This window comes from Astyanax mexicanus, chromosome 24 (assembly GCF_023375975.1).
Source record: "Astyanax mexicanus isolate ESR-SI-001 chromosome 24, AstMex3_surface, whole genome shotgun sequence".
Taxonomy (NCBI): Eukaryota; Metazoa; Chordata; class Actinopteri; order Characiformes; family Acestrorhamphidae; genus Astyanax; species Astyanax mexicanus.
In genome coordinates, this window is record NC_064431.1 from 14,613,242 (window position 1) to 14,640,747 (window position 27,506).

The 27,506-nt window shown below is 37.7% G+C and overlaps 1 protein-coding gene across 2 annotated transcripts in view; it reads left to right on the top strand.

Annotated features, from left to right (window-relative positions):
- The window catches only part of LOC103040222 (serine/threonine-protein phosphatase 6 regulatory ankyrin repeat subunit C), a 42,883-nt gene that overhangs the window by 4,294 nt on the left and 11,083 nt on the right, over positions 1 to 27,506 (top strand). The window contains exons 4-28 of one of the 2 annotated variants that reach the window (XM_007248314.4): positions 203 to 273; positions 385 to 585; positions 982 to 1,069; positions 1,448 to 1,590; positions 3,506 to 3,718; positions 5,234 to 5,312; positions 5,557 to 5,671; positions 5,804 to 5,886; positions 6,073 to 6,190; positions 6,286 to 6,354; positions 6,475 to 6,615; positions 7,168 to 7,227; positions 7,318 to 7,429; positions 10,332 to 10,403; positions 10,569 to 10,770; positions 12,433 to 12,520; positions 13,590 to 13,707; positions 14,362 to 14,581; positions 14,859 to 14,946; positions 15,060 to 15,143; positions 17,181 to 17,326; positions 17,419 to 17,501; positions 18,949 to 19,031; positions 19,122 to 19,213; positions 20,735 to 20,982. In XM_007248314.4, the coding sequence (XP_007248376.3) occupies positions 203 to 273; positions 385 to 585; positions 982 to 1,069; positions 1,448 to 1,590; positions 3,506 to 3,718; positions 5,234 to 5,312; positions 5,557 to 5,671; positions 5,804 to 5,886; positions 6,073 to 6,190; positions 6,286 to 6,354; positions 6,475 to 6,615; positions 7,168 to 7,227; positions 7,318 to 7,429; positions 10,332 to 10,403; positions 10,569 to 10,770; positions 12,433 to 12,520; positions 13,590 to 13,707; positions 14,362 to 14,581; positions 14,859 to 14,946; positions 15,060 to 15,143; positions 17,181 to 17,326; positions 17,419 to 17,501; positions 18,949 to 19,031; positions 19,122 to 19,213; positions 20,735 to 20,979 (3,014 nt within the window). In that variant the 3' untranslated portion in view covers positions 20,980 to 20,982. Of the gene's footprint in view, positions 1 to 202; positions 274 to 384; positions 586 to 981; positions 1,070 to 1,447; positions 1,591 to 3,505; positions 3,719 to 5,233; positions 5,313 to 5,556; positions 5,672 to 5,803; positions 5,887 to 6,072; positions 6,191 to 6,285; positions 6,355 to 6,474; positions 6,616 to 7,167; positions 7,228 to 7,317; positions 7,430 to 10,331; positions 10,404 to 10,568; positions 10,771 to 12,432; positions 12,521 to 13,589; positions 13,708 to 14,361; positions 14,582 to 14,858; positions 14,947 to 15,059; positions 15,144 to 17,180; positions 17,327 to 17,418; positions 17,502 to 18,948; positions 19,032 to 19,121; positions 19,214 to 20,734; positions 21,449 to 27,506 lie in introns of those variants that run through there. The other variant, XM_049471458.1, reaches the window with a different exon arrangement.

Consider the following 27,506-nt stretch of genomic DNA (forward strand, 5'->3'; position numbering starts at 1 on the left):
GCTGCAATATACCGGTACCTATTTACATTCTATTAATTGAATTTTCTTAATTATCGTCACATCCCTGGCCTTAAAATGACTTAATTATATTAAGAACAGTGTGTGGTCCAAAAAAAGAAAGATTGTGACAGGTCTACATATCACACATATATTACATTCCTGTGTGAGTGTGTGACTGATGTTGGACTCTTTTCTGACTCAGGTGCTAGTGTTAACGCTAAGGACCAAGGGTGGCTGACTCCGCTCCACCGGGCCGCTGCCTCCAGGAATGAAGTGAGTCTGTTTATTTTTTTTTCTCTTTAGTAATATAGAATTAGAATAGAGTAGAATGGAGTAGATTGTTCTTCAGTTCACTTTATTTTTATCTTACCTTTCTGTGTTTAGAGGGCTGTGGGATTGCTGCTGAGGCAGGGGGCGGAGGTCAGCGCGCGGGACCGGCTGTGGCAGACGCCGCTACATGTGGCTGCTGCTAATCGGGCCATGAGGTGCGCCGAAGCCCTCGTGCCCCTGTTAAGCAGTTTGAATGTTGCAGACCGGAACGGTAGAACAGCCTTGCACCATGCAGCCTACAGTGGACACACAGAGGTAACAGCAAAAAATACCATAGATCATGAAAAATTAAACTTAGCACTGAAAGATGCTGACGCATTAATTATTTAGTCTTTTATATTTTATATATATTTAATCCACTGAATAATATCCTTTGATATTTCTATTTTATATTTTATGGTGTTACACTGTGTAAAATTGTGTATTTGTGTGTATATGTAGGGTGCTGGAACATTCTAATTTCACCTTGTGTATTAATGTGCATCTATCAATTACAGTCTATCAATGTAAATATCTTCAAGTGAAAAAAGTAGTAAAATAGGTCGGTTATAGTTTAGTCTGAAGTTAATATTTGCATATTTTAACCCTAATAGTTATTTAAGGACTTTTTGATCTGAAACAACGTATAACACTTTTTGTTTTTCTCTCCAGATGGTGACCTTGCTCCTAAATAAAGGGGCCAACCTGAGTGCCAGTGACAAAAAGGACCGGCAGGCTATCCACTGGGCCGCTTACCTTGGTAAAATACATTTATTAATCTTAGACTTTGTCATTAAGTTTGTCATTTAGATTTTTTAATGATTTACAATATTCTCAAACTTTGAATTACAGCATGATCTGAGGATAGCAATTTTAAATCCCAGCTCATGTTGAGTCACCATCAGCAGCCGGAGTCCAAGAGAGCACAATGTGTCATACACAATGTGCCATGCTCTCCCCTCATCACTCCCAGTGTGATGCTGGGAACTGTTTGCTGACATGTTAGATCTGGGGATCTGGTGCTTTTCTCAGTGCGTTGTGATGCTGCCATGTAATGCTGCACTGGTGGGAGTTGGAAAAGAGGTGGAGTCTGACATGTATTGAATTCTATTCCATGTGTTGTTCTTTGTCTGTTCAGGGCATTTGGAGATCGTGAAGGTCCTGGTGTCTCGCAATGCTGATGTGGCGTGCAGGGATAAGCGGGGTTACACCCCCCTGCATGTAGCTGCTATTAATGGGCACATTGATGTGGTCAAGTACCTTCTTCGTCTGGGAGCTGAGGTAAGATCACATGATCTTCATTTCTAAATAAGCTGCTTCTTTATTGTGATTGAGTGAATGTCTGTCTTGGAAATTGGTCCTGTGTGTTCAAAAGTATCCATAAAGAATCCGGTCAAGTTTAGTATGTGTTGTGATTGGGGCTGGGCAGTATTTGGTTATATTTTATTATAATACACTTTTCTGAGCATATAATGGTTGTTGTGATGAAATAATGCTGACCAACTGATTAGCCACATTTTATTACAGAGTAAAAGTAGCATTGTTAATTAGATTAAGTACATAAAATTGAATAAACTTTTATCATACTGATAATTGTACTGTATGTGTGGTATTTTTAAATAGCAGATTTGCTATTGTCCATCACTCATGCATTTTGCCATAAAAATGTCTTTAAATATTGTGGTATACAGTATATTTTAACATATCGCCAAACACCAATTAGTTGTAATTAGAGATTTCCCTATCTGATCACGTCATCAGGCCAATCACTTATTTTAAAGGATCAGAATCAGGATGCAACGTTATTTTGTTACTCCACGAGTTCACTATAAACACTGCTGTACGCATGCATTATGAGCCTATGCTGCACTCACATTGACAGCGACATATCCCTTGTGTTGTGAGCTGTGAGTGTGTTCTTGGTTGGTTACGCTGTTTATCAACTATGACTTATGGCCGATTAGCACAGAGGCTATTTCAGCGAGCTAACTATGAAGCCATCTGCTACTTTCCTACACTCTTAATTTTCCTCCAATCTGTCGACAAGCTGTACTGAAGGGTTTTAAAGCTCTCTCTTTCTATGTCTCTCTCACACACACACATGCGCACACACACAGCGTTTCCTCTTCGAATATGCAAATAAAAAAGGGCAATATATGCAGCTGCACTAGTGCTGATTGCCTCCATTATAACGCTCTGTTAAATTCAGTAACTCTATACATTGCAATGTTCGAATATGACAAGCATGAAAAATTCACTATATTATAATTAACTAAATCTAAACCCACACTACGCTATAACTGTCTCCCTTCCAACAGCAAAGGGAAAAAACATCATTTAAACTTGATTTTTTTATTTTTTTATTTTGTTTATTTAAAAAAATGATTTTTGATCTTTTTAAAGAAGTAAAATTACAGCTTGAAACTCACTGCAGCGCTGCATTGAGGTGTAATATGAGGAATAGCGGTGCTCTCGTGTCTGTGCCAGAGCTCCTCTGAGCTCAAACCAGACTCTGTAAGTTTTCCGAGGCGGGAACTCGCGGGAACTGCGACCTGCTTTCCAACCTTTAGTTCTAACAGTTCTACAAGGACTACTGGTTCATTCTTTACAAACTAACATACAGACACTCTGGCAGAAGCTGGAAAGAGACCGAATATGTCTTTAAAAGACAGAAAATGAGAGAGAAACTAATCAGCCCGAAACATTTATTACACTCTACAACTGTAGGGGGGGGGCCTATCAGCACAAAATCTCAATCCTACCTAGTGGAGCTTTAAACAATTTAATTCAATTATTCTATTCAATTCAATCATATGCCTATTTAGTACTTAGTTTGTGCTAAAAATGGTCATTTTCTGTTGTTTCAATAATGAAAAATTTATGAAAAAAAAAAACAAAGGGACAAATACATTTCCAATGTATTTGTATCGGGACTCTGCAGATACCCAAAATCAAATGAATATGATCGGGCCATACCTAGTTGTAATTATTTAGCATCAGTACTTGAACTTATAATTATATTATGGGGCTTAATTAATTTAAAATCTTTCTCAACAATATTCCATCATCTAATGTAAGATCTTTCTAGAATAGTAGAAACTGCTAGTTCAGCAAAGGGGGAGCAAATTCTTTGCTAGTACTCTTGATATGGTAATGATCTCATCTGTTCTATTTATTTGTTTTTCCTCTGTTTCAGATTGATGAACCAAATGCCTTTGGGAACACTTCTCTCCACATGGCCTGTTACAACGGACAGGAGGCTGTAGCCAACGAGCTGGTAAATCGCGGGGCCAACGTTAACCAGCCCAACCTGCGAGGCTGCACCCCCCTGCACCTGGCTGCCGTCTCCACCAACGGGGCCCTCTGTCTCGAGCTGCTAGTCAACAATGGTGCCGATGTTAACATGCAGGTCAATTATTGCTTCACTTCGTATTGTATAGTGATATTTGTTATTGTGATAAATGATTTGCATCTCTGAGTATATAGTGGTTTTAATCAGTGCTTAAAAATGCACCAACTGCAAATTTAATTTCAGAAAGAATAGTTAGTCCAGTTTCCTTGGATAGTGTGCAGCACAATATAAATATAAATCACTGTAGTATTTATTTAGTGTTTATTAAGAAACCTGCCCTACATATGTTTTGTCTGCTTGTAAAAAATGTAATATAACTTTTTGTTTAATGTAGATCCTTATGATTTTCACAATCTGGGAAAACCCTGACAGTCACGCAATTGAGTTATAAAAGTGAAATTTAGATATAAACACATACAGACATCATATCAAACAGAACTTACCATATCTAACCAGCTACAGTAACATCATTCTTATATCAAACGTCAGCGATTAATCAATCCCTCGAAACGTTTAGCATCCAAGTTAACCAACTCTAATTCTTACTGCTGAAAAGCTAGCTTTTATCTGAGAAATTCATTCCGGTGTTCTGAGGTCAATAAATAAAGACTGGAATGAACTATAGCCATAATCCTCATATCGTATTAAACCACAGAGCCTACTAATCTAACCAGCACAGTGCCGTCCATCTGTTACCAAACACCAGCCATTAATTTGACTGGGTAATCAGTTAGCATCGCCAGTTGAGTGCTAGTCATAAAGCCATTTTGGGCTTTATAATAAAAGACCCAGGGCAGATAATATAAATTAAAACATGTATACTAAAATAAAAGACTGTGTTGGAAAAAAAACTATAAAGAATATTCTTTTTTTTTTTAGACTAAAATACGTAAACTTTTGATTACAATATGGTAAATTATCTAAATTCTGTTTTGTTTTGTTTTTTCTCAGAGCAACATATTTTCGCTATGAATGTAAAAATGTATTTGAATTTAGTTACACTTCCTGAAAATAATCCCTGGCATGTGTGACTGTCTTCTATTAGAAATGTGTAGTATTTACACCATCTGTTACTGACTGATCTTCCATACAGGGAACTTTTAAGTTTGTTCCATGTGTTATTCATTTATTAATTTGCTCCTCACTTATTCATTCAAATGAATTTGACCTGTATAAATATTTTACATACTTAGGTGGTGAATGTGATTAAAAATCTAAAAACCAGAGGCTTGAAAATAGTAATAAAACAGAATTTGATTTCTGATTTCATAGGGCCCTATAAATATTGTTGTACTATATTTAAACTATATTGCTTAGCCCTAATACAGGTGTTTGAATAGGATACCCAACATTCTCAGTATGAGCAGGCCAAAAGTTTTAGGACTAAAAAGCAGAATCCATAACCAAAGAAATTTAACTCTATTTAAGAATAATAAGTATCTGTGGTGATCTTTAGTCAGTATACCAACTCATACTGCAGTACAATATTGAGGTCAGGAAAAAGGATTGAGGTTTTTTTCATATGTTGTACAATAAGTTGATTGTTGTTTTATGTTTTGGTTTTTTTTTCAGAGTAAAGAGGGGAAGAGCCCTTTGCACATGGCCGCCATTCATGGGCGCTTCACCCGTTCCCAGATCCTTATTCAAAACGGTAGGACAAAAGCATAGAATCCTAATTTGGAATATCCATGTGTTTATGCTTGTAAAAATAACAACTACCATTATTGCAAATATTAATACAGTAAAAAGGGAAGGATTTCTTGTTTTTAAGGAAGTAACTGAGATTTGCTACTGATTTTCTCTTTGGTCTTCAGACACTGTATGGATTATTTGTTGTATTGGTTTGGTTCCACTTACTGCTAACTGTATTGATTAACATTGTTGATCTGTTTCAGGTGGGGAGATCGACTGTGTTGATAAATATGGCAATACTCCTCTTCATATTGCTGCTAAGCATGGCCACGAGCTGCTCATCAGCACTCTGATGACTAACGGTGCTGACACAGCCAGGTATGATCAGACTCAGATATAATTTATATTATTAATAATAATTCATATCAGTTTATAATCAGTGAGTCATATTTACAATTTATAAATTCTTTTACTTTAAAAGTCATGTTTCTTTTTTCTTTCTTTTCTCAGGCAAGGGATTCATGGGATGTTTCCATTGCACTTGGCAGTGCTCTACGGGTTTTCAGACTGTTGTCGAAAGTTACTCTCCTCAGGTTATTAAAAAAAAAAATCGTACTTTGCACTTTAATATTACCATATTTGCACAGTTCATTTTGTATATAATTGCATATAAGTGACTGTTTTAAATGTTAAATAGAAATAATGTTTTTTGTTATGAACTCCTCATTGACAGAGTGCAGTTAATCATTAATCTGTATGTATTCTTGCATTGATTGCAGGTCAGCTGTACAGCATCGTGTCGTCGCTGAGTAATGAACATGTGCTGTCTGCTGGGTTCGATATAAACACACCAGATAGCCTGGGGAGGACCTGCCTACATGCCGCTGCCTCTGGAGGGTAGGACTGAGGATAGTGTAGATCATTTTAAAACATGACCATATGTCTTTCAGAGATTTGAGCTGATAAATGTTTGTTTTCCTCAATTTTGGCAGAAATGTGGAATGTCTTAACTTGCTGTTGAGCAGTGGTGCTGACCTGACAAAAAAGGACAAACTGGGAAGGTAATTTTATTGTATTTAATTTTTTCTAAACACAGTTTCAGTTGGATGATGCCATGCAGTATCACTGTAGCATATGCAAAATACACTTTTTACTCTGTTTCTGTGTCTGTCCATGTTCAGGGCTCCTCTGCACTATGCAGCAGCTAATGGTACGTTCCAGTGCACGGTAGCTCTAGTAAGCGCTGGGGCCGCAGTCAACGAGCTGGATCTAAAAGGATGCAGCCCTCTGCACTATGCAGCGGCCTCCCAGACCTTCCGCAGGTACGGTACCATCGGTGCTGTCTCTACCATTAAATGTTACCCAACAAACTTAGACCAGTACACATTTTCATCAGGGGTGGAGAGTATTTACCTTTTTTAAAATGCAAAAGTAAATGTACACAGTAATCAGTAATCAACAGTAAAATATTAATGATATTATGGTAGTAATGAGTTGAGAATAGGGGTGTATGTGGATGTTGCACTTTGCTTATGATTTGGTTTATGATTCTGGACTCAAGATTCTATTTTCTCATTTTATTTGGAACAAATTTTAAAGGTCAAAATAATTATTTTTTTTAATAAATAATAATTTGTCTTTATTTGTTAAGTGTATAAACAATGAGAAATTCACCTTGTATAAATGCTCCTCTGCACTTGCGGATTGCAAGCTCTGGTGTTCAAAAAATGCAACTGCATTACATTTCATAAACAAAACATGGAATTGCATGTTCCCACAATCGTCAAATTGTGATGTATTGTGAATAATGCCTTGTTATGCCCATACTTGAGAATAATTGAAAATGTAATTTTATTTATTTTTTTTTTAATAAGAGCGGACTCCTACAGCTTCTGCAGCCTCCAGAGTGATGAGCGGAATAAAGAGGGACTGTTGTAAGTGTTCGGTTTTACTTTGCTAAAATTCTCCTCTGATTGTGAAGGAGAGGATCTGTCTGTCTCACAGCGTTCTGCGTTTGTGTTCAGGTGTTTGGAGTATCTGCTGGATAATGGGGCGGAGCCAGGTCTACGCAACAACAAAGGATTCAGTCCTGTCCACTATGCAGCTGCCTACGGCAACAAGCAGAATCTGGAACTGGTAGGTGGAAGTGTGTAGGACGTTCTTAGTGCTGCTTGTGTGATTTAATAAAAGCGATGTTTGCTTTCTGCAGCCTGGATTGCTGGGATGGGCATTCTTTTTTTTTTTTTATAATTTTATTTCTAATTTTTCCCATTTTCTCCCCAATTTACACGGCCAATTACCCAACCCATTCATTAGGACTCCCCCTATCACTAGTGATACCTCAACACACCAGGAGGGTGAAGACTAACACATGCTTCCTCCAATACATGTGAAGCCAGCCACCGCTTCTTTTCGAGCTGCTGCTGATGCAGCATTGCCGAGCAGCCAGCGCGCTTGGAGGAAAGCACAGCGGCTCGGCTCCGGTACATCAGCTCACAGACGACCTGTGCTGCAGACATCACCATAGGAGTGATGTGGGGAGAGAGTGCCATCTACCCACCCAGAGGGAGCAGGGCCAATTCTGCTCCCTCTAACGCTGACAGCTTGATGGCAAAGCTGCATGAGCAGGGGTTCGAACCGGCGACCTCCTGCTCATAGAGGCAGCGCTTTAGACCGCTGGACCACTCGGCGCCCCTGGGATGGGCATTCTGACTAATTTTGGTATTTAAGGATTAAGAATACACAAGAATATATATATATATATATATATATATATATACACAGTTGTGGTCAAAAGTTTACATACACTTGTAAAAAAACATAATGTTATGGCTGTCTTGAGTTTTCAATAAGTTCTACAACTCTTATTTTTCTGTGATAGAGTGATCGGAACACATACATGTTTGTCACAAAAAACAGTCATAAAATTTGGTTCTTTCATAAATTTATTATGGGTCTGCTGAAAATGTCACCAAATCTGCTGGGTCAAAAATATACATACAGCAACAAAATTTGTCAATTTTGGTGATGTAGCGAGTTGTGTCAATCAAATTAGCTTCATGTCATGGCCTCTTCACTTCTTGTAAGTGATTCTGATTGACTACAGCTGTTGACTTCTCATGAGCCCATTTAAATAGGGCTCATTTGACCCAGTGATTAGACTCAGCTACAAAAGCTACAATGGGAAAGTCAAAGGAACTCAGTGTGGATCTGAAAAAGCGAATTATTGACTTGAACAAGTCAGGGAAGTCACTTGGAGCCATTTCAAAGCAGCTACAGGTCCCAAGAGCAACTGTGCAGACAATTATACGCAAGTATAAAGTGCATGGAACAGTTGTCACTGCCACGATCAGGAAGAAAACGCAAGCTATCACATGCTGCCGAGAGGAGATTGGTCAGGATGGTCAAGAGTCAACCAAGAATCACCAAGAAGCAGGTCTGCAAGGATTTGGAAGCTGATGGAACACAGGTGTCAGTCTCCACAGTCAAGCGTGGAGCGTGGACATCACCATGGACTGAGAGGCTGCCGTGCAAGAAAGAAGCCCTTGCTCCAGAAAAGGCACCTTAAGACTCGGCTGAAGTTTGCTGCTGATCACATGGACAAAGATAAAACCTTCTGGAGGAAAGTTCTCTGGTCAGACGAAACAAAAATTGAGCTGTTTGGCCACAACACCCAGCAATATGTTTGGAGGAGAAAAGGTGAGGCCTTTAATCCCAGGAACACCATGCCTACTGTCAAGCATGGTGGTGGTAGTATTATGCTCTGGGGATGTTTTGCTGCCAGTGGAACTGGTTCTTTGCAGAAAGTAAATGGGATAATGAAGAAGGAGGATTACCTCCAAATTCTGCAGGAAAACTTAAAACCATCAGCCCGAAGGTTGGGTCTTGGGCGCAGTTGGGTGTTCCAACAAGACAATGACCCAAAACACACATCAAAAGTGGTAAAGGAATGGCTAAACCAGGCTAGAATTAAGGTTTTAGAATGGCCTTCCCAAAGTCCTGACTTAAACCCCATTGAGAACATGTGGACAGTGCTAAAGAAACGGGTTCATGCAAGAAAACCATCACATTTAGCTGAACTGCACCAATTCTGTCAAGAAGAGGGGTCAAACATTCGACCTGAAGCTTGCCAGGAGCTTGTGGATGGCTACCAAAAGCGCCTAGTTGCCGTGAAAATGGCCAAGGGACATGTAACCAAATACTAATGTTGCTGTATGTATATTTTTGACCCAGCAGATTTGGTGACATTTTCAGCAGACCCATAATAAATTTATGAAAGAACCAAATTTTATGACTGTTTTTTGTGACAAACATGTATGTGTTCCGATCACTCTATCACAGAAAAATAAGAGTTGTAGAACTTATTGAAAACTCAAGACAGCCATAACATTATGTTTTTTTACAAGTGTATGTAAACTTTTGACCACAACTGTGTATATATATATATATATATATATATATATATATATATATATATATATATATATATATATATATATATATATATATATATATAGCAGACATCCACATACATCCGCCTACATACAAATTAACACACAAGCACTCAAAGCACCCTTACACAATACTATGTAACAAATAGCCGTTCATCAGTTTATAAAATAAGAATTTTATCAGATTTGTAACAGAGGTCAATGATCCAGAATGTCATGATGCTTATAATAATGCACTCCAAATATCTCTATATATCCAGGATTAAAGTAAAATAAATGATATTGGACAGAGATAATCTGTCTCTAGTAGATATATAATGGGAAATGAAATGGGATGGGTGATGCGGCACGATATTTAAAAATGTTGACGATATCATGTACGATACGATATGGCACACCTCTAGTTGGAGGGGTGTGTGATTCTTTCAAGATTGGCAGGTTGGCAAGGTTACATCAGACAGGTTCTCAAAATCACACTGACTGATTCACTCTGCTTTTCCCAGATGTATATAAAGATTTCTTCACTTGGAATCAGCCTATTATGACAAAGCAGCCAAAAAAATAATTAATTCTTTGTTTTATTTCAGCTTTTAGAAATGTCTTTCAACTGTCTGGGAGATGTGGAGAGCAGTTTTCCTGTAAGCCCTTTGCACTTAGCTGTAAGTATCTATAAACAGGTATAAAATAAAAAACTGTAGATCACTGTTTTGATAAAGATTCTAAACATGTTTTATATATGTGCAAAGTGAATCAATTAATGTTATGTAAATAAATATTACTGGTAACTTTTATATTTGCGTAATGTAATTATTGATGCGTTGCAGGCGTGTAATGGTCACTGTGAAGCCCTGCGGGTTCTGTCGGAGACGCTGGTGAGTTTGGATGTGAGGGACTGTGGTGGACGCACTGCGCTCTTCATGGCTGCTCAGAAAGGCCACGCCTCCTGTGTGGAGGTTCTCCTGTCCCATGGGGCGTCTAGCTTCCTGAAGGAGCGCCGGCGCAAGTGGACGCCTCTTCATGTAGCAGGTTAGTTTTCCCACTGTATATTATACAAAACATAACACTGGGGCTTCATTTATAAAACCCTGTGCATTCTGGAGTGAGTGTCTTTGTTTTGTCTTTTGTAAATCACAATTTTCTAAAAATGTATGCAGGAGAAGGAGCCTTGTGTTTCACCTTATCCATAAATAGTCTGTGCAAATATTTTTTTTTTCCTTTCTTTTTTAAAATTCTTTTATTTTTAATTTTTTAATAAATAAATTCTTATTATTTATTAAAAAATGTTCCCCGTTTTTTTTTTTCCCAATTTTGCTCGGCCAATCACCCAACCTACTTATTAGGTCAAGAAAAAAAGACATACAGATAGCTTTACAGTATAAACAATATACACAATACACTCAGTAACAATAAACATAATAATTTACACTATAAACACATCACTTAAACAACTTACACATCAGCTCACAGAGGCCTTGTGCTGCGGACATCAACATTTTAGTTAAGTACTGAGAGAGTGCCATCTACCCATCCAGATAGAGCAAGGCCAATTTTGCTCCCTCTGAGCGCCGGAAGTTGATGGCAAAGCTCCATGAGCGGGGTTTCGTACCTGCTTATAGTGGCAGCGCTTTAAACCGCTGGACCACTCGTTGCCCTTCTTTTCCAATTTTTTCTCCAGTTTAGCTAGGCCAATTGTTCCAACAATTCAGCTGCTACTTAGCTGTATATCCCAGTGCTGCCACAACACCAGGAAGGGTGAAGCCCAGAATGTGTGTCTTCCGATACATGTGAAGTTAGCCACCGCCTCTTTTCGAAATGCTGCTGATGTAGCACTGCAGAGTAGCCAGTGCGCTCGGAGGAAAGCGCAGCGGCTCGGTTCTGATACATCAGCTCACAGATGCCTGATCAACATCATCGTCAGAGTGATGAGGGGAGAGAGCGCCATCTAGCCACCCAGAGAGAGCAAGGCTAGTTGCAGAATACTTGAGAATGTAAAGGCGATAAAGATTTACTTTGTCTTCATTATTGGACTTTATTTGTTTTTGCAATTATAATAATGATTTTGATGGCAATGAGGAGGAGAAGAAGCTGTTTAAAAGATAGATAGTACAGATATTGAATTTAATTTCGCAGTGAAATAAACAAGCTAGTGTAAAAATAAGAAGTGCAATTAGATACAACATGCATTAAAATGTTAATCACAAAGACAAAAAATAAATATAAATTTAAACAAGTGAGTGTTAATCTTCCTTAATCCTTCCTTGATCTTTCTTTCTTAACCTTGATGTATGCACTTTAAACAGTGTGTGAGGATGGGTTTCTGCATTGACTTGTAATTTACTGTTTTAACACATGATTTCACAAATTCCCATTATCTCTGCAGTGTTTATTTCATGACTAGTATTTTCTTTATAAATCAGTTTCTGCATGAGATGTTGCACATGCACATTTCAGGCCTGTTTTTGTGTGTATTGCACTTTATAAGTAAGGCCCCTGACTACAACCTGAAACTACTTTAACTGTTTTCCTTTGTAAATATACAAACATTAACACCTTATGAATTATGAAATCAATTAAATAAAACTGAATTTTTCTGTTTATTAATTAATGTATTCCTTTTTTTACCAGCATTTTATTACTTTAAAGATAACACACATTGTTTGCTTCTCTGTCCTCTCTTTCTCTCTGCAGCTGCCAGCGGTCAGACGGACTGTTTGTACATGCTGATGAGCCGAGCTGAGAAGGCTGATCTCATCGACCTCGCAGATGTGCAGGGACAGTAAGTGCCATCTTCTCTGTGGTTGCCTTTTAGTTCATGATGTATTAGAGATCAGGAGAGCAGGTTTACTGGTGTGACTTCTTTTAATCTTTAAAAAAAAAAGTTTGATAATTAAATATAATGTCTATAGCCATCATCTTTAATAGGTGTGAGATATGCAGTTAACGTAGTATGTATTGCTCTATTTGAATGCTGTGTCTGTAGTTAATATGGGTGTCACAGTTTCGATATTTTATCGAAATTGCTCGAAATTATGTCATGGTCTTGAGCATCGAAGTCAAAAAATGATCGATCCCTCCCTCTAAGCTACGCAAATGACGCAGCACACTGTAGCTGACGCCGCAGACATTGTGACTGCTAAAAGAGCAGCCCTTTCTCCAGAGAATGTCCACATTCTCGTGTTCTTAAAGAAAAACTTGAAAATAAAAAAAAGTATTGTTTTGTCTAGCCTCAAATATGTTAATAGTTTTGGTATCTTAAGCAGCATCTTTCTCTCAGAAAAATCTAATAATATATCTTTGTTAAAGAAAAAAAACTTGTCATTTTCAGGGACAGAGTCTTATTTTTCATGTTTAACTGTTATAGTAGGATAGAGTTCAGTTTGTTAAGGCTCTAATTGTTATATTATTTTGTACATGACTGTTCCAGTACAGTTATTTTATTATTTATTTTGTTATGTTGACATTGCTGTTTTAATAGTGCACACTGCTGCTACCAAAAAAAGCCACTAGATGGCATTACATATATATCTTAATTAAATTATTTAAATGTGACCTTTAGTGCCTAATGTGGTGTATTACAGATCACTTGTATCACTTTGCATCACTTATATCAAGCTCACCTTTTGAAATAAGATATTGTAAATTTGATGAATCGAACCAATGACTGACCATAGACTAATCTAAAACTGGCATAGGCCTCTCTGCTGTAAAAACAAGAAAAAAGAAAATCGAGAATCGAATCATGACCCTAAAAACGGAAATAAAATCGAATCGAGGATTTAGAGAATCGTAATGTGGATTTGAACCATATTAATGGTCAGTATTGAATTTGGTTGTGTTTCCTGTAGTACAGCGCTGATGTTGGCCACTCTGGGCAGTCATGTGGATTGTGTCCACATGCTTCTTGAGAGAGGCAGTAAGCCTGACACCGGGGATAAATGGAGCCGCACTGCCCTGCACAGAGCGGTGAGTATCAGTCTTTCCCACATGCAGTACTACCTGGCTACTGTTTTTTTTGCACCTCATGAATTTTACCAGTTAGGTTGTAAGAAGCAGTAAAGCCACTCCACTGAAGTACAGCGTTATACAGGAGTTTTTAGTTTAGTTCTCCAGCACTGGGAACGAACCGCTAGCTAATATCGCCCTGGTTTACCGAAACACTGTATTCCTCAGTGATCCTCCACTAACTGCTAATAGTTAGCTGCTAATGCTAATGCTCCAGCCTTAGTACTGGAGAAACTTGTAAATCTAAATAAACGAAAGTGCTTTACTCACCCGAATTAAAAAAACAAAAATCTGTGTAGATGAACATTTGGAGCTCATTTGACTTTAAAAGAAAGTGTTTTTTTTTTATTTTATTTTTTTTTTTATTACAGTTTTGTTTACCTAGCTTAGCTTTACATGACTAAGTAAGCTACTCCCCACCACCACCCATCAGCGAGACGTGCTGAATTAGAATTATAGTGTAAAAAATACAATAATTACTTAATTCATGAATTAATTGAAATGATTGTGATTAAGAGGTTCGGTGCAATTGTTGGGTGTCATAGTTCATTTAATATCTTTATTATTTAATAATGAAATAGTGAAATAATATCTGACTGTCATTCACTCGTGAAGGCGGTGGTGGGCAGTGAGGACTGCGTGTCTGCTCTGCTTGAACATGAAGCGTCGGGGCTCTGCAGGGACGTCCGTGGAAAGAGCCCGCTCCACCTGGCTGCCTCCTGTGGGCATGGGGAGGTACTGCGCCTCCTCCTCCAGGCAGCTGCCCAGTCAGACCCTCTGGACTCTCTACTGGATTACAGTGGATACACCCCCGCCCACTGGGCAGCTTACCATGGTGAGGATGCAAGAACATTCACCAATACTGTAAACTGATAATGTACATAAGTACATTATATACTATAATGTATTTTATATATACTATAATGTATTATATTATAATGAATTATTGTTTAGGATAAAGTTATTATGAATGAATAAAACCTAGATTATTATTGTTGCTGCGGTTGTTAATAATTATAATGTCTCTTAAGATGATAAAAAGTTTTCTGTTGAGTTAGTAGCTATTTTTAAACAATTTATTTATTTCAACAAAATTGTCTGATATTTCTTAGGGCACAAGGACTGTTTGGAAGTTATACTTGAACATAAGCCGCTAAGTATCCAGGAGGGAAATTCCTTCACTCCGCTGCACTGTGCACTGTAAGGGTTTTATATTTGTATTTATTTATTTCTTTGTGCATTTATTTAAAGAGACACACACACACACACACACACACAGACATAACCATAATTATCTGCTCTGTCTGCTGCAGAATGAATGGCCATGATGCTGCTGCTGAGTTGATGGTGGAAACAATGGGCTCTGAGATCATCAACCTCAGAGATGCCAAAGGAAGGTGGGTATTTGTCGACTGTGAGAACAGATTACCATTTGTCTGGTGCTTTGGCCTCAGCTCTGTTCTAATTACAAAAGTTAATTTTATGATTGATAATCTGTTTTGATTCATTTTTGATATATTGCCAAGCCTAATGTGTTTTTTTTTTTTTTAAAAACACTATTATTTCCTCTAAAAAAAAATGAATATCTACATTTACAATATCTACAGTTAGGTTAATAAATATTTGGACAGTGACACAATCTTCATGATTTGGGCTCTGCATGCCACCGCACTGGATTCGAAATTAAACAAAGGATGCAATTGATGTGTAGACTTTCAGGGTTATTTCAGCAAATAATTCACACAATCGACTTCTTTCAGTCCTTCACAGAACTAATGGCACAAAGACTAGTGAAGCCATGCCAGAGAATCTTTAGGATAATACATACTAGCAAAGAGTACCGCCAATATAATTTTTTTTTATCGTTTTGAACTCCAGTTATAAGCCTTTAAAAACATGTCTCGCAGTAACAGTGATGCTAGTGCTTTACAGTGTAAACCCTGTTTTCTGTAGATAAACTAAAATATACAGGCACACTTTCTTTGCTTTTTAGTAAAATACATTATTATACTTTCCAAAATAAAAGCAATACTAAACTAGTAGTTGTTTTAAATTAAATTAAAGTTTTTAGCTTTTTACTCTGTTCACCCCATTCATAGAGGATTTACCTATTGGGTTTTCTCCAGAGTTTAACAGTCATTTCATGATATAACAGGGGGCACAGAAAGTCATAAACGGCTCTGATGTGTTTTGGACCCAAGGATCTTTCTTTCTGTGATCCAATTGGCTGTAGGTTTCTCCTGACTCCCAGTCGTTTAATATAGTCATCTATACAACATGGTGGTGGCATGGGGTGCATGGCTTCCAATAACACTGGGTCAGAAGTGTTTATTGAAGATGTGATGAGACAGAATCAGAAGAATGAATTCTGAAGTTTACAGGGATTTATTTTATACATATACAGCCAGGTCAGATCAGATGGCACTTCACAGAACTGATGGACAAACATAACTTAAAACATACTGTAAAAGCAACCCAGTAGGTATTTAAGACAAAGAAGTGGAATTATCTGCAGTGGCAGAGTCGATCAGCAGATCTGAACGCAACTGGGCAGCATTGCACTTAAGACAAATCTAAAGGCAGAAAGACTCACAAACCAGCAACAACTGTGAAAACAGCTGCAGTAAAGGCCTGGAAAAGCATCTTAAAGGAGAAAAACACGGTTTTATATCCATGGGCTCCATATTTTGGGGAGTCATTGCCTGCATAGCACTCTCTCGAGTATTAAAAGATTTAAAGTATTCAAAATATTTATGGTAAAGTTCATTTTCAATCAAATTTAAACCCCTGAAATGTTATAATCCCTAAATATTTCACAGGATTGTTTTGTTCCACTCCAGAAACCTAAAAAAAAATCTACACTTCCATGACATCTCAAGTTCATACATTCTAATTTAGTGCAATTGCATGCAGAACCCAAACATAAAGATTGGGACTGGCTATAACACCATTTCAGGCTTTAAGTGATTGTTGCAGAATACACAAATAGGAGTTTATTGCTTAAATTGTTGATTGTTCATTTTGCTTCAACCTGAGACTTACCTGGTACCGTATCTGGTGTCCTATATCAATGCTGTAGTTTTGATTGAGAATAGATTCATCCAACATCAGCTGATGCTGAAGTATCATTGAATGCTTGAAGTAAGAATCATATTTATATTTGCAGATAACAGCTTTAAACAAAACTTAGCAACATCAGACAGATATACAGTATTTTAAACTGATATCTGTGACGCTGCATCAAAATATGTGCTTTTACTGCATTTGAAACCACCCTAATAAATGCTTTACAAATAATTATTTATGATGAACAGAATTATTATTTATAGGTGGGTATTAGCATGTATGTGAACATATCTGCACCACAAGGAGTTCCCCATATTGGTTATAAATATTTAATTAATGTAGATTTTGTCCGTGTTCTCTTTGTGCAGAACTCCTCTGCATGCAGCTGCTCACTCTGAGAAGGTGTCTGGGCTGCAGCTGGCACTGGTCTGGGGGTCGGAGGTGAACTCGGTGGATTATTCGGGAAGATCTGCACTGATGGTGGCTGCTGAGACAGGACAGACCACGGCTGTCGGTGAGCAGCTCTAACTCTGCTTTGCTTCTGATTTATTTTGGGGTTTAAGCGTTTCCTGGTTCTGTTGTTTGACTGGAGCTTCTGTTTTACAGAGATCCTGCTGCACCAGGCCAAAGCGGACCTGTCCCTGCTGGACATGAACAACAACACCGCACTGCACCTGGCCTGCAGCAGGGTAATGCACCTTTTTCCTCATTGTGTACACTATATATCTATATGTTCCATACAGCATGGGGCATTAGCCGTTTACAGCTTTGCTGTGAGGATTTGACTTAGTTTAACTTCACAAGAGTATCAGTTTGGTCAGCCACTTTTATGTTGGATGATTAGTTATGACTGTCTGGAGATACTGGAGGCACTGATCAGTGCTTTTCTATAATAAAGATAATACACACTCTTCATTTTATAGTAAAAAAAAAAAAAGGATTTTGGATTCATTCAAATGTCTGCCAAACATCATGTGTATATAACGAATGTATAACGATGTGTCCGAACTTTTGAGTGGTACTGTATACACTCACCGGCTACTTTATTAGGTACACCTTGCTAGTACCAGGTTGAACTGCCTTAATCCTTTGTGGCATAGATTCAACAAGATACTGGCAACATTCCTCAGAGAATCTGGTCCAAATTGACATGATAGCATCACACAGTTGCTGCAGATTTGTTGGCTGCACATCCATGATGCAAATCTCCTGTTCCACCACATCCCAAAGCTGCTCTATTGGATTAAGATCTGGTGACTGTGGCGGCCATTCGAGTACAGTGAACTCATTGTCGTGTTCAAGAAACCAGTCTGAGATTTATTTTCACAATTTATGACATGGCGCATTATCCTGCTGGAAGTAGCATCAGGAAATGGTACACTGATCATAAAGGGATGAAGGACATGGTCAGCAACAATACTCAGGTAGGCTGTGGCGTCGACACGATGCTCAATTGGTACTAATAGGCCAGAAGTGTGCCAGTGTCCCCACACCATTTTACCAAATGTAATGTTTTTCGAGTCTTCTATTTTCCAATTTTGGTAAGTCGCCTGTGTGAATTGTAGCCTCAGTTTCCTGTTCTTAGCTGCATGAGTGCCACCTGGTGTGATCTGCTGCTGCTGCTGCTGCTGTAGCCCATCCACCTCAAGGTTGGACGTGTTGTGCGCTCCGAGATGCTCTTCTGCAGACCTCAAGGCATCAACAAGGCTTTTGCACCCACAGAACTGCCTTTTGCTGGATATTTTCTCTTTTTTGGATCATTCCCTGCATACACTAGAGATTGTTGTGTGTGAGAACCCCAGTGAATCAGCAGTTTCTGAAATACTCAGACCAGCCTGCCCGTCGGGGACCAATAACCAGGCCAAGTTCAAAGTCACTTAAATCTTTTGAACTGCAGCAGATGCCTCGAGGTGCTGCCATGTGATTGGCTGATTCGACATTTGCGTTAATGAGCAGTTAGACAGGTGTACCTAATGAAGTGGCCGGTGAGTGTAGATGCTAAGCAGTCTGGGAATAAAAAATTATTATGAATAGCTGTTGGCTAGTATTCAGATGTTAGAAGCTTTTACAATTAGGTTTTATCCATGCCCATTATCTAAATGAAGCACTTATTCTTACTTCTCTTTATCACCGCAGGGTCATGAGATGTGTGCCCTGCTGATTCTGTCTGAGATCGATGACCTCTCCCTCATCAACGCCACCAACAATGCACTGCAAATGTAAGTCTTTATAAATACTTTAACATTGTGGGCACATCCTGTTTCTTTCTGGAAGCTTACTTGCATAAATTATTTCCTCCCTGCTTCTAGGCCTTTGCATATCGCCGCACGGAACGGTCTCGCCACTGTGGTGGAGGTGCTGCTGAGTCGAGGTGCCACAGTACTGGCTGTGGATGAAGAAGGTTAGTTCCTTTTAATTGAGTTGTGATATAATTGTGATATAGTGCACAAGCTTTTACTATAGTTTTTTAAATCTTTCAGCCAATTAAGTTAAATTGTCATATTACTCATCTGTTCATCAAAAGCCAAGAAACTGCACTATAGTTTACAGATTAGTGCTGTATGACAATCTAACTCAACTAACAGCAAGGAAACCAATCTCTAGTTAAGTGACTGTAGTTGAGTTGTGATACAGCTTCCAAATTAAAATTCAGTTAAAAGAACAGGATCTGTATTATAGTTATATAGGTGTTATACAGTACTTGTACAGTAGTTTGTGCAGTTTTATACAGCATCCATACTGCCACTGTAATAGTGTCTGCGCTTTTACCTAAGTTAGATTGCCATACAGCACACATTATATATAATATAATACAGTTTCTGTTCTTTTAATTGAGTTAACGCTATACACTACTTGTACTTTCACTATAGTACACTTTACAGTCTTTAAGCTAAATAGGGTAAAATGTGATACAGTACCTGTTCTCTCACTATAGTACAGTTTCTGCTCTTTTAATAGATTTAGAATGTAATACATCACCCATACTGTAACTATAATTCAGTTTATGCTTTTTCTTTTTTTTAAATCAAGTAAGTGTGTTAAAAACTTGTATTGTCTCTATAATACAGTTTCTGATCTTATAGCTAGTTGAGTTAAATTGTGATGCATTATCTGTTCTCTTTTGAATCTGACTGTAATACAATAGCCATGCTTTCTCTATAGCACAGCTAATACCGTTTTAATTGAGTTAGAATGTGATACATTGCCCTTTCCTTCTCTGTAGTACAATTTCTGATCTTGTAATTAAAAGATTATATTACACTGATACAATCAATACCTGTACTTTTACTATATCGCAGTTTTTCTGTACTTGTAATTGGGTTAGATTGATATACAGTGCCCAGATAATTCAGGGTAGTACTGTTTGTGCTCTTTTAGTTGGAAATGTATGGGATACTGTAGTGTTTTTCGATATGACGATAAATATCGTGGGGACGATAGAAAAGTGTCTATTGTGCTACTTACCTTCTATGGTCCCTACCGTTTCTACAGTAATTAATTAATTAATTTCATCAATTATTCATGCAAATATATAAAGTAGGTACGATGAAATGTATTGGCGTGGTCACTTTGCTTAAATCGTTATATATAAGTGATGATAAAGTAATCTTTGCAAAAAAAGCTGTGGTTTCGTTACTGTGGTTTCGCTACGTGACGCTGCTTTACGTTATTTGACGGACACGCCGGTTTGCGACAGGCTTTACGTTATTGAACTCATGAGAGCTGAACAATAGTAATGCATTGTTATTTTGAAAAAATTCAAAACTCATCTGTTTTTATTAGATACATATATATTGCTGCACTAAAAGGTAGTAATTCTCATTTGTGAAAGTTTGGTTTAATGTCACTTTGAAATAAAGTTGGAAAAAATTAAGCAGTATTTATATATACAGTATTTATTTATTTATTTATTTAACCTCAGGTCACACCCCTGCTCTAGCCTGTGCGCCAAACAAAGACGTGGCGGACTGCCTGGCTCTCATCCTCTCTACCATGAAGCCTTTTCCTTCCAAAGACCCCACCGCTGGCGCCACCTACAGCCTCAATCTGTTAAAGCACTGTGGCATCATCGCCACTCGCCACCCCCTGCCCAACGGCAGCCTACGGCACAGCTATTCCAAGGAGCGTCACGCCACTGTAGGGCTGGACAGCTGCCTCACCGATTGAGAAGTACACACTCTTTAACACACACACACACACACACACACACATACATACGCACGTACCCCTAGCAGGCCACGCCCCTCTTCCACCCCTTACCATGATGTGCTGATGCACTTTTTTCCTTAAACTGTCACCCTGGCAGATTCTTAGAATCTGCATAAACACCTATATAACCAACACACACACACTATATAAGGGCAGGAATGTACTACCATGTGCTAGCATTATGTTAGCATTATGCTAGCGTGTGTGTGCGTGTGTGTATGTATGTTTGTTTTGCGCAAGTATTTCCTTTAATTGTGCAGTCAAACTTGTTGTATATGCAAATATTAACCCCAGCTCATATAAATCCGTTTAATTTCGAGTTGTTCTGCAGATCAGGAGCGACTGTAGCCGTGTTTGGGGGGGGTTTACATGGGTTTGACTGTACGTGGAACCATCGCAGCAATACCAAATTGCTTTTTATTTTTTTTTATTTTTTTTTTTTATTTGCACTTTTTTTTTTTATTTGCACATTACTGAATACATCTTAAATATTAAAGGGAAGCTGCAGCCTGACTAGGAACACTGCATTTAATTTCAAGTTAAACATTGACATTTATGTGGTTAGTCTAACATAATGGAGCACACACTTCTGTATTTACTGCATTAATAACTGCAATTCATAAATGCTCTTCCAAAATAGTGCAGTACTGTGCGGTTTGGGATACAGCCCGTTTTTGTTTTGCTAAATCAGACCGGGTTAGTGCGGCCCCCTAGTGGGAAAAGTTGAACATTTTGTTCTGCCACATTTGCAACTCTTCAGTTCAACTAACCTTTAGTTAATCGTCACAGCGATATATACGGATTAAGAATACTAATTGGCTACTTTTTAGAGTGTTCATTATCGCTTGTTTTGGACACAACATAGATATGAAATATATTAGTTTGTTTTGTAAGATGCTTCATAAGCTCCTTCCACTTTTATTCAAAGGGCAGTTTTCCTGGTCAGGCTTAAGTGTCTCTTTAAACGACTGTTCAATATTTTCTTTCTTTCTTTTTTCTTTTTTTGTTCTTTTTGTTTCTCAGATAAAAAACAAAAAAACATTCTGGATAATTCCAGAATTCTGTGCGGTGCCTGTGCTGATCAGACCATGCGAGTAACAGGGTTATACACCTGTCTTTTAACCCTCCTTGTCTCTTTCTTCTTTACCTCTGACACTCGTCTGCTCCCCCCTCCTTTATTACAAGAACATTATTTTGGGTTAGGTTACAAGAGGAAAGCAACAAAGCACACATACTATAAATATACTTGCAGTTAATTTGGAGAGAAGAGGTGAGATGAACTCATTGGTTTATTGATATCTGATGTATAATCTGTGATTGGCTAATATGTTTGAAAGCCAGTCTGGGCACAAGTTTACTTTCCTCATTCAGGAAATATTTGGACTGCCTTTTTCATGCTTATTTTAATATATATTTTTATTTGATATTTTGTATTATTTGAAATACTTTTTTTTTTTTTTTAGAACAATAATTGCACATAGCACAGTTTTATTACGCATTACCTCACAATTGCTTTGGATTTCTGAGTATAATGTTTCATTTAAAAGAAAAATATTAGAAATGATTCCACTAAGGAAGGGGCTTACCATTTTTACACTTGAGGCCAATTTATACTTCTGCATTAAACCTACACTGTAGCTTATGTGTATCATGCGTGTAGCCGCGTCCCCCAAGCGTTGCCCAACACGCACCCATGTATTTGTATGAATAGGTCATTATACCTCATTATAGTCGATTATATGAAAAATCCATGTGGTGTTCATGGTTCATGGTGTCTCAAAAAAATATCAGCTATGTTTAATAAAATTTAAGGCAACAAAATATTAAAAGTTATTTTTAAGCATTTCCAAATGTATTGGCTTGATTTTAAATTGCAGATTTGCATTTGTAACTAAACTGCAAACATGGAGATTTTGAAGTTTTTAGTGTGACAGCAGTTATTTACAATATACCACAATAATAAAACGTTTATGCTTTAAAAATACTGTTCTATTGCTGACCCTTAACATATTTTTGTATGAAGGAAAAAAGTTAACTAATTTTATTCTTTTAGTCTTTTTCATCCTTTTTACACCTCTCCAGAAATGTAACTAAGCGTCGCAGACAGCAGCAGCAGCTGTGATTGGTCTGCTGAGCCTTGTGTTCCCGCCCACATCTTCCCGCCTTTATGGTTTAAAATGGGTATCGATGCAGTGTCACGTACACAGAAGTATAAATATACAGGCTGTACATAGACTACGGCATAGGTCCGATGCAGAAGTATAAATTGGCCTTTAAGCAGTGACTAACCTTAACGGTCAAGCTGTCAAAGTTTGTATGCTAGTGTTTTAAAGGAATAAGCTCAGCTCATTTGTTTTATCAAAAACTGACAACAAAAATTGAAACACAAATGAGGCATTTTGAGCCGATTTATCTAAAGAGGAACCCAGCTGTTACAGCTTGAACAACTTTTTTGGACTCATGTTGTCGGAACCAGATTTAATGTTAATGTCAATGTTAATCCCTTTGTCTGTCTGGATTGTTCCACCCCTGTGTGTTTAAGGCCCAATCCCATTTCTCTTTTGTACCCTAAAACCCTTGTTTTTGAGTGTAGCCCTTGCATTTGGAATGGATTTACAAAGGGAAGGGGTGAAATCCTCCACCCTAAGACGAATTAGTACTACCCTGTAAGCACCCATAACAGATATAGCTATAGCATTGGAGCGCTACAGTTCAGAAAGCTAGCAGCTACTGGTTAACCCTCTCCACTTAAAAAAAGTGTCTTGTAGCCCTAACTCTTCCCCCTCCCCCTCCAGACTAACAAGAAACGGGACGCCTTAACCCTAGACATGAGCGCACACAACAGAGGGGAAGGGCTAAGTGGCTAAGTGGTCAAAGGGTGAAATGGGATTGTACCTAAGTGTGTGTGCTGGTGTGTTGGCTTAACCATTTCTAGTGCTCTCCTCTTTATTTGTCTTTATTTAATCTTTTTTTACTTAATTTAGCCTTCTGCAGTATTTTTGTTTTGAGGATAATGTGTGACGTCTTTGTGCTTTAATTTGTGTATGTGGTGCACATATATTTCTACCGCAGCAACACTGTGTACAGCTATATCGTCACATATGATTAATTGGAGAGAGTAGTATGGCTTGTATATATATATTTTTTTTTTCATTTTTATTGACAATCAGTATTTGAAGGGCTTTTGTTTTATAACCGAATGCTTTAATAATGAACACATTATTATTTATTTCTCGTGCAGATAATAAATCTCACATATTGTTAGTATGGGTGCTTTGGCTTTCCTCTCATGTTATCCTAAAACACAACTATACAATATACTGTACTTAAAGGGCTTTTCTAAGATCCTGCCCCCAAATCTCATTTCCTCTTCCTGTTCAGAAGCGGTTTGTCTGTGAGGAAAGTTACTTTTTTTTTATTTGTATGAATATCAGGTAATTTAACCTCATTATATTCGATATATTCGACAGCTTTCTGAAGTTCTGATAGACCCAGCCTTTTTAGTTTTATGAGGCAAAACTCAATGTATAATTGTTGCTGTCACTCAGAAAAACCCTCCTAAATCAAAACTAATTTTGCAGACAAAGGAAAAGAAATCACTGTTTAATAAAAGTTAAATTTTATTTAAATGTTAACATTTCTAAGCATTTCCAAATTTATTGGCATAATTTTAAGACGAAATGAAAGAAATGGGGATTTACGTTAATTTATATCGTCTCATGTAAATCTTAAGAATTTTAAAACAAAACAAAAAATGTATCATAATAAATATCATGATACATTAAAATATATATATATATTTTTGCCAACACCTGATATATGGCTTTTTTTTAACATAAAAAAGAGTCAACATCTTTTTCCAGTCACTGCTGTTCTTCACATATGTGCTCAAAGATGATTGTATTAAGCCACCTGAACAATAATCATCATTACCCTCCGTAAGCCTTTTTATATGGTTGTCCATTAAACGCGCGCTGAATAAGCTATTCGTTAATATTACCATCTGAGAAAGGAGATATTTATTGGAACTTGTATTTTTGCATTTATTTGAGCATGCAGTTTTAATAGTCTGCAGTTAGGGCTTAATTACAGTGTCTTTGCTTTAAATCCATCATCCACAGACTGTGAGAAACTGTGCGGATATGATCTATATTACACATTTAGGGCAGATATTATAAACTCTCTATCTGCAGGTACAACTTTTTGTACATCCAGCAGACAGTGGCTGTTTATTTCCAGCCCTAAACTCTTGAACACTTCAAAGGCTACTTCAAAAGGTTTTCTTGCTTGATGCTCAAAGTAGAAGAACCACATTAGCTTCCATAATGAAAGCATCCACATGCATGCTGAAAAATCTGTAAACCCCCCACACCCGCCACCATGTTTAACAGTTTTATGAATTATAACATATAAGTCAATTACTATTTAACAAAAATCATTGAACTTTTACTCACCTATGGCTCACATTTACATATTTGAATTATTGTATGAAGTTCTTATGGAACTTAAAATGGTTCTTCTACGTTATCTCATGAAACCTTTTGAAGTGCTTTGATGGGTAAGAGTAAAAGGCTGATAGAAAGAACCGAAAAAGTTATTCAAGTTATTACATGTATCAGTGCTTCGTATCGTAGATGAGCTACGAAGTTTTGTTTTCTGGTTTCTCTTTATAAACGCAACGGAATTTCCTCTCTACACTGACCCAAAGCACTTATTTATGAATACGCACTTTTGTATCTTGAATATATCAATACGTATGTGTGTTTGCGTAGGCATATTGTATTATTTTATTTTATTTTTTGTTTTGTTTTTTTGGCTTTTATTAGTTGTAACTTATCCTTTGGGGTTGTAATGTTGAGGTTAGAGAGAGAGAGAGAGAGAGACTTGGATATTCTTGTCATACTCTGTGTTTGTGTATGTCCGTGTGCGTGTGTGTGTGCGCGCGTGTGTGCGCGCGTGTGTGCACGCGTGTGTGCGCTCGTGTGTGCGCTCGTGTGTGTATGAACAATTGTAAGAGAAGGGTGTGTGTGTCTATATCACTCTTTCTTTATTTGGGGATCAGTAAAGGGTAGCGGTGCAGCTGGCTTAGCTCACTAGCCCACGTGCGTAGCACAATATATATATATATTTCAGACTGAAACTCTATTTGCACTGCCTTTAATGAGTTGCCAAACAGAGCAAGGGCATAACAGATTAAAAAAAAAAAAGAAACCTAAATGGAGAAAAAGAAAATATGTAGAAATGTAGATGCGGATCTACAGACATCTCCACTGAGCCATATTCATATACAGGAAATCTGCTGATATTAAAGTGAATGTACGTTTTAGACTGAACTGAACTGGGAGCTGTGGCTGTAATTGCACTGTCACCTACAGGTGATTCATCACTAACAACCAGAATTCTTTTATTAATTAGTGCATTAAATAAAGAATGCTTCCTAGTTACACTTTTTTTTTTTGCCTAATCAATATCTGCTGCAGCTGTAGAGTACAGTCTGTTCCTATTGAATATAGAGTTCCATAAAGTGGAACTTAGTTCTAGTTTCTTTAGTTTACGCTTACTCAACTGGACCCCTCATCACTATTAATGCTTCAACACCAGGAGGGGAAGAGTAGCGCACACTTTTTGAACTGCTGCTGATGTAGCATCACCGAGTAGGTGCAGTGGCACTCTGAGGATAGCTCACGACTCAGCTCTGATACATCAGCTTACAGACACCTTGTGCTGACCAAAATTACAAGTGATATGGGGAGAGAGCGCCGAAGTTCAAATCTAATTACAGTTTTTATGCATCTTGGCATGTTCTCCTCCACTATTCTTACACGTTGCTTTTGGATAAATTTATGCCACTCCTGGTGCAAAAATTCAAGCAGTTTAGTATCAAGTTTGATGGCTTGTGATCATCCATCTTCCTCTTGATTATATTCCAGAGGTTTTCAATTTGGTAAAATCAAAGAAATGCATCTTTTTTTAAGTGGTCTTTTTTTTTTTTTTTTTTTTAATAGCTGTATATAAAATGAGTATAATTCTGCTAAACTAAAACCTTACAGTTTGTTTATTATAGAATCTGATTAGATGTTACAGATGCAGCAGATGGAGATTAAGGTAAAAATGCTGGATTGATATGGAGAACTGCATATATTTCTGTAAAAGTCCTCACTCCTTTTAGCAGATGCACATTTCTACTTTTATTTTCTAGTTTATATTTTTATTAGTTTATATTGAGGTCCTCTTGGTATAACCCACTGCAGGGTGTTGAGAAATGTCCTCGTGACGCTCAGGGCGGAGTCCAGGTTGGTCGGTTTCTCCACCAGGCTGTAAATACCTTTTCTGAAACCACCTGCCTACTAAAACCACCTGCTATTGTGTCTGTGTGTGTGTTCGCATCAATATTGTTTTGCTCGTAGGGGATGCATTACAGTTGTCTTTTATTTTATTTTTATTTTTTGTTGTATACGGTGTCCTCTCCTTGCCGTTTCCCTGTA